Consider the following 11,701-nt stretch of genomic DNA (forward strand, 5'->3'; position numbering starts at 1 on the left):
GACACCAACCCCCTTCACATAGACACAGCTGGAGGGCACAGGTATTGGGGCCAGATTATCCATGCCAAGGCCTGCCTGCTGCTCAGCACACAGAACAGTGTAATTGCTTAGGCTGGAAAATACTTCTGAGATCAATGACTCCAACATGGAGGTTTGTGTGCGGGCTGGGGAGGCCTTTGGTTCCCCCTCCTCTGGGGGGATCTCTTCAGCCTTCCCACAGACATGGCTTGTCACCCATGCAAAAAGCAGGCAACTGATTCTTTGGGGAGACTGTCCCCCTCAAAATGGGGTTCTGCACTGCTGGGCTGCCCTGAAGGTGCCCCCAGACCACCAGCTCTGTGTTTGCAGGACAACTTAGAGGTGCATGATTAAGCTGAGTTGTCAATAAGGCACCAGACTTGTCCCCATGAGGATCCTGGTGGGTGCTGGACTCTGGTGAAGTCCGCTCAGTGTGGCAGAGTGGGAGGCAAGAGGGGTCTGGCATACCGCCGGGTAACCAAACCAGGGTGCAGGCACCCACTGGAGGTCTCACTGAAAAATAAAACATACAAATCCATACAAAACACAGAAATCAATCCATATGAAACACAGAAATCCATATAAAACAATAGAAATCCACATAAAACACAGAAAGCCACATAAAGCATATAGAGGCATCTAAAAGATGGATTCTCTTCTGAGGCCAGGCTGAGAGACTGGGGGTTGTTCACCCTGGAGAAAAGAAGGCTCCAGGGAGAACTTTCATTACTTAAAGGGGCTTGTAAGAAAGCTGGGGACAGACTGTTTGAGCAGGGCCTGCTGTGACAGGACGAGGGGTGGTGGTTTTAAACGAATAGAGGGGAGATACAGGCAACATAGGAGGAAGGAATGTTTTGTGCTGAGGGTGGTGAAACACTGACCCAGATTGCTTAGCGAGGTGGTAGATGCCCAGTCCCTGGAAGCATTCCAGGTCAGGTTGTCTGGGGCTCAGGGCAACCTGATCTAATTGAAGATGTCCCTGCTGACTTGCAGAGGGTTGGACTAGATGACCTTTAAAGATTCCTTCCAGCCCAAACCATTCCAAGAGTCTATCTGCATCCATGCACACCGCACGCATCGTTACAAAACCCATTCACCCATGCACACGTCTCTGCCACACACATCAGCTCAGAGGAACTTATAAATAACATGCAAACGAAATCTGTGCCTCCCTCGGAAGCAGGGAGCAGGAAGGGGGTTTGCTGAAGGTCTCAGGGATGTTGGGGCAGTGTGGGAGCCCAGCGCTGTGGAGGGGAGAGACAGAACGCGGTAGTGAGAGCCATGGGAAAGCACCAACCACAGCCTGGAAAAGCAACATTTGCACTGTGACGGCTCTGCGAGCAAAGCCCAAACAGGATTAGAGGCTTCCATGGAAATCTGCCTCTGAAGCAGGCCAGCAAGAGGCACAGAAAAGCTTCCAGCCGCTCCTGGAAATAGTCCTTGAGCGTCTGCGTTCTTCTCTCCGTAGCTCCCGGCGAGACACAGGGACTCCTGGGGAGTTTCCAGCTCACTGAGGAGCGCAGCCGGGTGCGGGCACCGCTGCCCGTTCTCCCCTGCCCTCCGCTTCCCCCACGACGTATCGCTTCCCCAGGCGGCTGCGGCCCCACCGTCCCCACCGCCGCCCCGTTAATGGTTAACCCGCCCGGGTGGGCCGATGGGGCCGGCGGCGATGGCGTGATCCCCCCGCCCCGCCACGCCGGGCAAAGCCACGGCTGCCGCTGCGCTCCGGCTCCGAGGCACCGCGGGTGCGCTCCGACTCCTCCGCGGGTGCGCTCCGACTCCTCCGCAGGTGCGCTCCGACTCCTCCGCAGGTGCGCTCCGACTCCTCCGCAGGTGCGCTCCAGCTCCCCGGCTCCAGGTCTCCGGCGCCTCAGCTCCGAGTGTGCAGCGGCTCCGCGGTCCGGACTGCACCGTGCCGAAGGGTCTCGGCGGCTCCGCCTCTCTCCGCGCTGCCCGTCGGGGGTTCGGGCGGGCACGATGGCCCCGCGGGCTCTGGTGCTGATGATGCTGGTGCTGACGCTGGAGCGGGCGACGGCGGAGCTGGCGGCGGAGCTGGTGCTGGCGCTGGGAGCAGCCGAGGAGGAGGCAGCTGCCATCGAGGCCACCCCATCGAGTCCCGCTGCCTTCCATCGTGCCACCAAGGTGAGGAGCGCGGGGTGATGGGGAAAGCCGGGGCTGCCACGCGTGTGTGCATGTCTCCAAACTCGGTGCTCGCGTCCCCACAGGCGTCGTGGCGGCTGCCCGGGCGCTACCTTGTGGTGCTGCGGACAGGCATCGGCGAGGCCAAGGTGCGAGGCACAGCACGGAAGTTGCAGGCCCGGGCGGCTCGGCGTGGATACATGACGGAGCTGCTGCACGTCTTCCACCTCCTGCCTGCCTTCCTGGTGAAGATGAGTGGCGATGTGCTGGACACGGTACGGGGGAGCGAGTGATGAGTCCTCGTGTGGTGGAGGACGGCAGCAGGGCTGGGCACTGGTGGGTTCCCCCGGCCCCAGGGGGATGTAGGAGCTTTGTCACTGTGCTAAGCTCTGTGTCTTCTTCCCTCAGGCACTGAAGCTGCCTCATGTGGAGTATGTCGAGGAGGACTCCTATGTCTTTGCCCAGAGCATCCCCTGGAACCTGGGCAGGATCATACTGTCACAGCCCAACTCGGGTGTCTACAGCCCTCCCAGTAAGTGCTGGGGCTTGGGGGGAGGACCACAGGTGCTTGGGGAAGGGTCAGGGACCCCATCTGCTTTCCTGATCTTGAGGGGATGGGAACATCCCCCTGCCCCGGGTGGCACAGGTCTGGAGCTGCATTTTGGGAGCATCTCAGATGGTCAGGGCTGACCATGGTGATGATCACCTTTCCACCTGTGTGCCTGGTAGATAATGGTGACCTGGTGGAGATTTACCTGCTGGACACCAGTGTACAGAGCACCCATCGGGAGATTGAAGGCAGGGTGCTTGTGACTGACTTTGAGAACGTCCCTGAAGAGGATGGGTCCCACTTCCACAGGCAGGTGAGCCCTGAGCTGCTGCATGCTGTACCCACCAAACCCTGGCCAGAGTCATGGGGCTTCACAACGGCATAAGGAACACTTTGCTTTCAACAAAATGGGCAGGACATGCAGCAGCAGAAGCTGTGGTCCTGGGGACTATTGGGACCCTCAATGTGGTGCATTTGGTGCTGTGGTTAAGCTCCTTCCTGGGCAAAGCAGGCTGGGTGGCCGTGGGTGTGTGTCAAGGTATCCACTGCAAGAGGAAACTGAGGTCCACTCCATCTGCAGGGTGAGGAGAGCTGCCTGTGCCCTGCAGCAGGTGCTGGTGCTGCCCTGTGTGGCTTTGTCACTGCTTGTGTAGAGGAGCCCAGCGCTGGCACAGCTCCGGGGAAGTCTGCCTGTATCCCTTGTCATTTCAGTCAGCTTTTCTCCTGCCCAGGAAGATTTCTTCTGCCCAGGTCACAGAGCACTGGACCAGGCGCCCCAGAGAGGTCGTGGTGTCTCCTTCTCTGGAAACTTTCAAGGCCCATCTGGATTTGTTCCTGTGTGACCTGTGCTAGAGTCTCTGGTCCTGCTTTGGCAGGGGAGTTGGACTGGATGATCTCCAGAGGTCCCTTCCAACCCCTAGCACCCTGTGATCCTGTGATTTTTTAATCTTCTCCACAACCTGAAATATTTCAAAAGATTATTCTGCCGTGGGATTTAGCTGATAGGAAGCAGGCTGTTGGGGTCAGAAATTGGTGGGGTGCCATGGGGTTGCAAAGTTGCTTCGATGCAAGGAGCTGGGGTGTAAAACCATGGTGCCTGCACCAGGCCAGCAGGTGTGACAGCCACGGGACCCACATGGCTGGGGTGCTGATTGGGCGTGACGCCGGCATGGCCACCGGAGCCAGCATCCGCAGCCTCCGCGTGCTGAACTGCCAGGGCAAGGGCACTGTCAGCGGGACCCTCATGGGTGAGTCACCCCAAGATCTGAAAAGGAGCTCTCTACCTCATCCCTATCCTGTGAGAGTGTCCTGCCTGCCTTGTCCCCCTCAGGCCTAGAGTTCATCAAGACAAACCTGGAGTCAAAGCCCTACGCTCCCCTGGTGGTGCTGCTGCCCTTTGCTGGTGCCTACAGCCGCACACTGAACGCTGGCTGCCGGTGGATGGCACAGCTGGGGGTGGTGATGATTGCAGCTGCTGGTAACTACAAGGATGATGCCTGTCTGTACTCACCAGCATCTGAGCCAGAGGTACAGGCTGGGGGCACTTCTGGAGGTGTTGGGACATCTGGGGCCATGCTGCCACTTCCTCAGGCTCATCTCTCCTATGAGGACAGACTGAGAGAGTTGGGGCTGTTCAGTCTGGAGAAGAGAAGGCTCCAGGGAGACCTTACTGTGGCCTTCCAGTATCTGAAGGGGGCTACAAGAAAGCTGGGGAGGGACCTTTTAGGGTGTCAGGGAGTGATAGGACTGGGGGGAATAGAACAAATCTAGAAATGGGTAGATTCAGATTGGATGTTAGGAAGAAGTTCTTCCCCCTGAGGGTGGTGAGACACTGGCACAGGTTGCCCAGGGAGGTGGTGGAAGCCTCATCCCTGGAGGATTTTGCAGCCAGGCTGGATGTGGCTATGAGCAACCTGCTGTAGTGTGAGGTGTCCCTGCCCACGGCAGGGGATTGGAACTGGGTGATCCTTGAGATCCCTTTCAACCCTAACAATTCTCTGATCTCCTCTGGTGCCAAGGTGGCTGAGTGGGCTGGGGCTGCACATCCCATCCCATCCCATCCCATCCCATCCCATCCCATCCCATCCCATCCCATCCCATCCCATCCCATCCCATCCCATCTCTCTTTGTCAATGCCCTGGCAGGTCATCACAGTAGGTGCCACCAACAGTGAGGACCAGCCTGCTTCCATCAGCACCCTGGGCACCAACTTTGGCCGCTGTGTGGACCTGTTTGCGCCAGGGGATGACATCATCGGTGCCTCCAGTGACTGCAGCAGCTGCTTCGTGGCACGGAGCGGGACTTCTCTGGCGGCTGCACATGTGGCAGGCGAGCTGGGCTGCGGGATGCCAAGCAGGGCTGGCCCTGAGATTGCTGGTGGTGCTGGGTACACATCCCTGCAGGCACAGGGCGTCAGGGCTCCCCATGCTGGGGACATTTTAGGCTACCATGGTTTGGCTTGCTTGGGGCTTGCAGCCTGGGCAGAGCTGTGATGTCCCATGGCGGTGGGATGCAGTGACTCCTCTGATGTCCCTCTGGAGTCGTGTGGCTCAGGAGAGGGAGTGTGTGGGTGGCTGTGCAGTCCTTGGTTCTCACCAGGGTCCCTCTGGGCTCTTGGCAGGCATGGCTGCCATGCTGCTCAGCGCCGAGCCCTGGCTCAGCCTGGCCGAGCTCCGGCAGCGCCTCCTGCACTTTGCCACCAAGAATGCCATGGACATGGCCTGGTTCCCCGAAGAGCAGCAGCTCCAGACGCCCAACAGCGTGGCTAGGCTGCCTGCCCAGCTGGGCACAGGTAGGGACCTCGGCTACCTGCTGGGTGCCTGGCAGGACTCTGCCCTTTGCCAGGGAGAGATGTACCTGGGTGAAAGCACAATGTGTGGGCAGGGCATGTCCCTCCTCCAGCTGTGCCAGGGATGGCTGAGCCCAAGTGTGGCTGTATGCATGCAGAGGGTGGGGTGGAGACCTGACAGCCTTTGTTGGCAGCCTGGTCCATGGTCCTGGTCGTTTGATGTTGAATCACTGGAGCACACCCAAAGAACAAGTAGTGAAGGGTCTAGAGAACAGAGCTCTCTGAGGAGAGGCTGAGGGAACTGGAATTGTTCGTGCTGGAGAAAAGGAGGCTCAGGGGAGACCTTGCTCTCTACAACTCCCTGAAAGGAGGTTGGAGCCAGGTGGTGTTCAGTCTCTTCTCCCAGGTAGCAAGTGATAGGACAAGGGGGAACAGCTTCAAGTCGCACCAGGGGAAGTTTAGGCTTTCTTCCCCGAAAAGGTTGTCAAGGACTGGAACAGGCTGTGCGGGGAAATGCAGGTCCTGGAGGGGTTTAAAATCTGCACAGATGTGGTGCTGAGGGACACCGTTTAGTGGAGATCGGCGGTGCTGGGTTAATGCTTGGAGCTGACGGTCTTAGAAGGTTTCCCAAAGAGGACAATTCTCTGCTTCTGTGTGGTCTCTGGGTGCTGCCGTGGCTCCGCACCCCGCTGACACCATCCGCCCGTTGCAGGCCGGCAGCTGTACTGCCGGTCGGTGTGGTCGGCACGCTCGGGGCTCACCGGGCACGCCACGGCCGCGGCTCGCTGTGCCGCCACCGAGGAGATGCTCAGCTGCTCCAGCTTCTCCCGCAGCGGCAGGCGGCTGGGGGAGTACATGGAGGTGAGTGGGACGTGAGGCAGAAGCGCTGCCCCAGAGGGGTGTCCCCAGGCCCCCGAGCCCCTCCGGTGACGCTGTGCTGCCCCGGCCGCAGGACAAGGACGGGAAGAAGCGGTGCGTGGCCCACAATTCGTTCCGGGGCCGGGGCGTCTATGCCATCGCCAGGTGCTGTACGTGGCCCAGGGCCCAGTGCCGCATCAACGCCAGCTGGGCGGCGGGCGCCGGCTGCACCCCGCGGGAACACGTCCTGACCGGTAACGGCGGGCAACGGCCACCTGATGGCTGAGAAACTCTGGGGCCCAGGGGTAAAAGGGTGGCTGCGGGCGCTGGGGTGGCAGGGGACGTGATGCGTGCCTGGACGGCTCGGGGCTCAGCGGGGGTTGGAAGGGACCTCCGGAGGTCACGGAGTCCAACCCTCTGCCAGAGAAGGACCATGGAATCTATTGCAGGACCATAGAATCTAGCACAGGTCGCACAGGACACATCCCTTAGTGCCTGGGGTTGTGCTGGGATGCTGCCGTGGCTGCCCGGCACTGACAGCTCCTCCGTCCTTGGCAGGGTGCAGTTTCCACTCCTTTGGTGCAGTGCTGGGTGACGGCGGAAGACCCGTCTCGGGCCTGGGGGCCAGGCCCAGCCACTGCACTGGTGTAACAGAAGTGATGACACACGCCTTGTGCTGCCCTGCCGCCAGCCTGCAGTGCCGGGTGGAGGAGCACATGGCCCCAGGCTCCGTGGAGAAGGTAGGGATGGAGCATACTGCTCTGCCCCGGTGTTGTCCTTGCCCTGGCTTATCCCTCCATCCTCATCCTCCTGATGGGTGCCACATTGGCTTTGGCATCTCGTTGTGGCTGCCCCAGCTCAGCCTTCACTGGTGTCCCCAGCTGCCCTCCTGGAAAAGGACACTTCCCCCAGCTGGTGTGCACCAGCTCCATGTGACACTGGGGACATCACCCTAAGCCCTGGGGACATCAGGGCTGGGCAGATCTCTGCCCCTTTGCTGAGCCGTGGCGAGTGACCTCTTCTTCCCCATTAGGTGGCTGTGTCATGTGAGGATGGCTGGACGCTAACAGGCTGCAGTGCCCATTCTCAGAGCCCCGGCACCATGGGAGCCTACGCCGTGGATGACACCTGTGTGGCAGCCAGCGCCCCGGGCAGCAGCGCGGCCACAGCCATTGCCATCTGCTGCCGGAGCCAGCAGTAGGGAGAGGCTGAGCTGGAGCCGTGGCTGCCCTGCCCGGGCTTGCCCAGGGACTTTGGTGGACTGCTGTTGTCCCTGGCTCGGCACCTTCCCGGGGCTGAGCTGCTGTTCCTGGCACGCTCCCCGCTCTGACATGCAGCTGCTGACAATTTCTGCCTTTGGGCTGCCGTGATGGTGGGGTACAAGGGTGTCCCCCTCTCACATACAGACCCTGGGGGCTCTGCCAGAGGTCTCCAAGCAGCCCCTGCACAGCCAGAGCCCTGCTCCATCACCGAAGTCACCCCAGCATCCTTTCCTCACCACCTCTTTCTCTAAGGACCCTGACTAGGAGCCATCAAGAGGCTGCTCCTGTTGTCACCCAGCGTTTGACAAACCCACCACCTCCTCGTGGTGAGGATTGCTCCCTTTCTTTCCTGGTTAGCTGAACATTAGATGCTGCTTAGCTCCTGGAGAAATCAGAGTTTAGCCATTTTGGGGCAGTTTCATAATTGCCTGCTCACATCCCCAAGAGACTTTAGTTTTCAGCTGAGTGTAAGGGCTGTAGTTTAAACAGTCTGCTTGTTTTAATTAGATTTTAATCTGCATTGCTAGGAGTCAGCTTCTGCTTTGTTAGTGGCTAGTGGGTTTTTGTAAGTCAAAGTTAATGAGCTGCTGGTTTTAGGCATAGGATTAACAGCTTCCCTCCTTTCAGCTCTTCCCTGACTGTAATTCCTTTGTAAAACAAAAGAGAGCAAACTTTCACAGTACCTTGGTTTGTACATTTGTACCTCAGATATTTATTTGGAATTTTATAAATAAACATTTTATAAACCTCTTTTTAAAAGAAAATTCCTAGACCAGTGCTCAGGAGAGGTGATCCAGTGCCTGGCTTCATCTGCAGCCCCACGGGGAAGCAGTTGGGAAGGGGGAGCTGGAATTCCCCCAGCAGGGATGCTGCTCCCCAAAAGGAGCTCAGCATTGTTAGTGAGCTGGCCACAGGCCACTAGCACAGGCTGTGGTCACACAATGGCTCAGGTTGGAAGTGATCTCAGAGAACATCTCCTCCAACCTCCCCACCATGTGCAGGGACACCTCTCAGCTAGACTCAGCTGCTCAAGGCCTCATCCAACCTGGCCTTCAACACCCCCTCAGGCAGGAGGCAGCCACAACCTCCCTGGGCAGCCTATTCCAGAGTCTCACCAGCCTCCTACTGAAGAGCTTCTTCCTAAGCTCCAGTCTAACCCTGCTCTCCCTCAGCTTCAAACCGTTCCTCCTTGTCCTGTCTCTGGATACTCTTATGAGAAGTCCCTCTCCTGCTTCTGGCAGGAGGTGCCCTTGGGTGCCTGCTGCATGCTCTGACCTCTGAGCACACAGTGTGGGTACCCTCCCCTCTCTTGCTCTTGGCTCAAGAGCAAGGGGCTGGGTCTTGTTGTCCCACGCACATGGGAGAACTGAAGTTTGTTTTAAAAACAGTGGTGTAGAACAAGAGCTTCCAGTAATGGAAACAAACCATCAGCCAGCTTGGGGGAATGTGTCCTTGGGCTTCTTGCAGCTGTGTCTAGTAACAGTAGGTTTCACTTGGTAAACAGGGAAGCTCCAGAAAGAAGGTAAAGTACAGATGTCCAAAGAGAGTTGCACAGCAGCAGAGAGAGGCTGAAGAGTAGCAGAAACCCCCAAAGCTGGCACTCCCCTTATTTTCATGACCAGCAGCCTCCTGGTACTACAAAAAATAATCTGTGTGGTGTCATGAGGCCAGATGAGAAAAAATAAACTTGATAGCACAAGCACCAGGTTAAGCTGGTGGATGTTCTGGGTTGGGGATACTTTTCCCTATCAAAATGTCCCTTACACATCTGCTACTTCAGCTTGGCAAGACAGAGACCCAGGAGGACACAGCCCTCTGAAGTGTTTCTCCTTACCTAAAGATGGCAAAGGCCTATTCCTCATCTAGCCCTGTAATTACATATGGTGGGTAATTAATTCAGCCCATCATTTTATCAGTTATAATCTGAACTTTGTACTAAGAGGAGAAGCCAAAGGGAGCCTAAGAGCTCCTGCACAGCTTTGGCACAGCTGGGGATTTTCCAGCAGCCTCAGGAGGCTGTAACCTTTCAAAACTTCACCTCTGCTGACTCCCCTGAGAGAGGGGAAGCTCCCTGTTGTCTGCTCCCTGCAGGTGTGGGCATGTTTCACACTCAGTAAGCCAGACACACCTTCCACAGCTTAGTTCAAGCCTGGTAGAAGCAAACAGTGTTAGAAGATTAGCTCCTGCTCAGTATCTTGTACGTGGGGAGGTGGAGAAGCCTCTCTCACTGAAGAGGAGGCAGTGCTGATCCCAGGTATGCTGTGGACAATCTCCAGCCACCACACTGCAACACCCAGCACATGGGCTCAGGACTGGCAGTGCCAGTGGAGAGCAGAGCTTGGGGCATGCTTAAAATGTCAAAGGCACCTGTCAGGAAGGCAGAGGCAGGCTACACCCCTGGCTGAAAGCAGGAGCGGGTCCAGCTTCCCAGACCTCACAGCAGCAGCAGCAAGGGCTGCATTAATCCAGGCCAGAGCACTGCAAAGCTCACTATCTGATGCACTAAAGCTGGTCTAATCCATGACTGCAAGCCCTGCCTGCTAAGAAGGTCAGGAGAAGATACTGCACACAGATACAAATCTCCCAGAAGATACCATGGCATGAGGATAGAGAGCAGCTCAGCTCTGGGGGATACTCAGCTGCTTTGACTTACTCTGGCCAGGAGTCAACCCATGGTGACCTCTCAGATCTTATCACCTACAGGAGTAGCCTGGGAAGTTTCAAGATAAGAGGATCACAGCAGCACAGTACATTAGAGGTTAGAAGGGACCTCCAGAAATCATCCAGTCCCACCCCACTACCAAAGCAGGATCACCCAGGGTAGTCTGCACAGGAATGCATCCAGGTGGGTTTGGAAAGTCTCCAGAGAAGACTCCACAACCTCTCTGGGCTGCCTGTTCCAGTGCTCTCTCACCCTCACTGTAAAGAAGTCTCTCCTTATGTTGAGGTGAAATCTTCTATATTCAAGCTTCTACCTGTTGTTCCTTGACTTATTACTGTGTACCACTGGGAAGAGCTTGGCCCCCTCCACCTGCCACCCAACCCTCAGATATTGACAGACATTGATCAGATCCCCTCTCAGGAGATGCTCAAGGAGGATCATAGAATCAGCAAGGGTTGGAAGGGACCACAAGGATCATCTAGTTCCAACCCCGCTGCCATGGGCAGGGACACCCCACACTACATCAGGCTGGCCAGAGCCTCATCCAGCCTGGGCTTAAACACCTCCAGGGATGGGGCCTCAACCACCTCCCTGGACAACCCATTCCAGGGCTTCACCACTCTCATGGTGAAGAACCTCCTCCTCACATCCAGCCTGAATCTCCCCACCTCCAGCTTCATTCCATTCCCCCTAGTCCTATCACTACCTGAGATCCTGAGAAGTCCTTCCCCAGCCTTCCTGTAGGCCCCCTTCAGATACTGGAAGGCCACAATTAGGTCTCCTCAGAGCCTTCTTTTCTCTGGACTGAACACCCCCAAATCTTTCAGTCTGTCCTCATAGGAGAGGAGCTCCAGCCCTCTGATCATCCTCGTGGCCCTTCTCTGGACACGTTCCAGCATGTCCATACCCGTCTTGTAACAGGGGCTCCAGACCTGGACACAGTACTCCAGGTGGGGTCTCACCAGAGCTGAGTAGAGTGGGAGAATCACCTCCCTTGACCTGCTGGCCACACTTCTCTTGATGCAGCCCAGGATCTGATTGGCTTTCTGGGCTGCAAGTGGACATTGAGAGCTCATGTTGAGCTTCTCATCCAGCAGCACCCCCAAGTCTCTCTCCTCAGGGCTGCTTTCCAGCCAGTCACTGCCCAGCCTGGATTTGTGCCTGGGATTGCCTCCACCCAGATGCAGGACCCTGCACTTGGTCTTGTTGTACCTCATGAGGTTGGCTTGTGCCCACCTCTCCAGCCTGTCAAGGTCCCTCTGGCTGGCAACCCTTCAAAGAGACGAGAGCACAGCAGTCTAATGATGACACTGATTTTTCTGTGAAAGGAATAGCTTTATTCCATTGACCAGGAATCCCAAGACTGCCCTGTTTTTTTTTTTTCCAGTGCCAAAATGTCTAGGTTATTGATCAGAAAACATCTT

The 11,701-nt window shown here is 57.0% G+C and overlaps 1 protein-coding gene across 1 annotated transcript; it reads left to right on the plus strand.

The window, feature by feature from the left end:
- The first annotated feature begins 1,954 nt into the window (after positions 1-1,954).
- PCSK9 (proprotein convertase subtilisin/kexin type 9) lies at positions 1,955-8,355 on the plus strand. Its single transcript, XM_068140669.1, has 12 exons — positions 1,955-2,160; positions 2,244-2,432; positions 2,566-2,689; positions 2,887-3,020; positions 3,813-3,954; positions 4,038-4,234; positions 4,852-5,035; positions 5,328-5,498; positions 6,208-6,356; positions 6,448-6,607; positions 6,912-7,093; positions 7,387-8,355. Exons 1-12 carry the CDS (start codon positions 1,996-1,998, stop codon positions 7,552-7,554), a joined length of 1,965 nt encoding a protein of 654 aa, XP_067996770.1. The 5' UTR covers positions 1,955-1,995; the 3' UTR covers positions 7,555-8,355.
- Positions 8,356-11,701: the final 3,346 nt, after the last annotated feature.

This window comes from Melanerpes formicivorus, unplaced genomic scaffold, assembly GCF_026170545.1.
Source record: "Melanerpes formicivorus ecotype bairdi unplaced genomic scaffold, bMelFor1.0.p_v2 SCAF_7, whole genome shotgun sequence".
NCBI classification, from domain to species: domain Eukaryota; kingdom Metazoa; phylum Chordata; class Aves; order Piciformes; family Picidae; genus Melanerpes; species Melanerpes formicivorus.

Bases quoted from the DNA above. Each gene is read 5' to 3' on its own strand.
- PCSK9 (XM_068140669.1), top strand. From the start codon at position 1,996: ATGGCCCCGCGGGCTCTGGTGCTGATGATGCTGGTGCTGACGCTGGAG. The intron at 4,235-4,851 runs GTACAGGCTGGG...ATGCCCTGGCAG, and splicing joins CACCAGCATCTGAGCCAGAG to GTCATCACAGTAGGTGCCAC. The intron at 6,357-6,447 runs GTGAGTGGGACG...CCCCGGCCGCAG, and splicing joins GGCTGGGGGAGTACATGGAG to GACAAGGACGGGAAGAAGCG.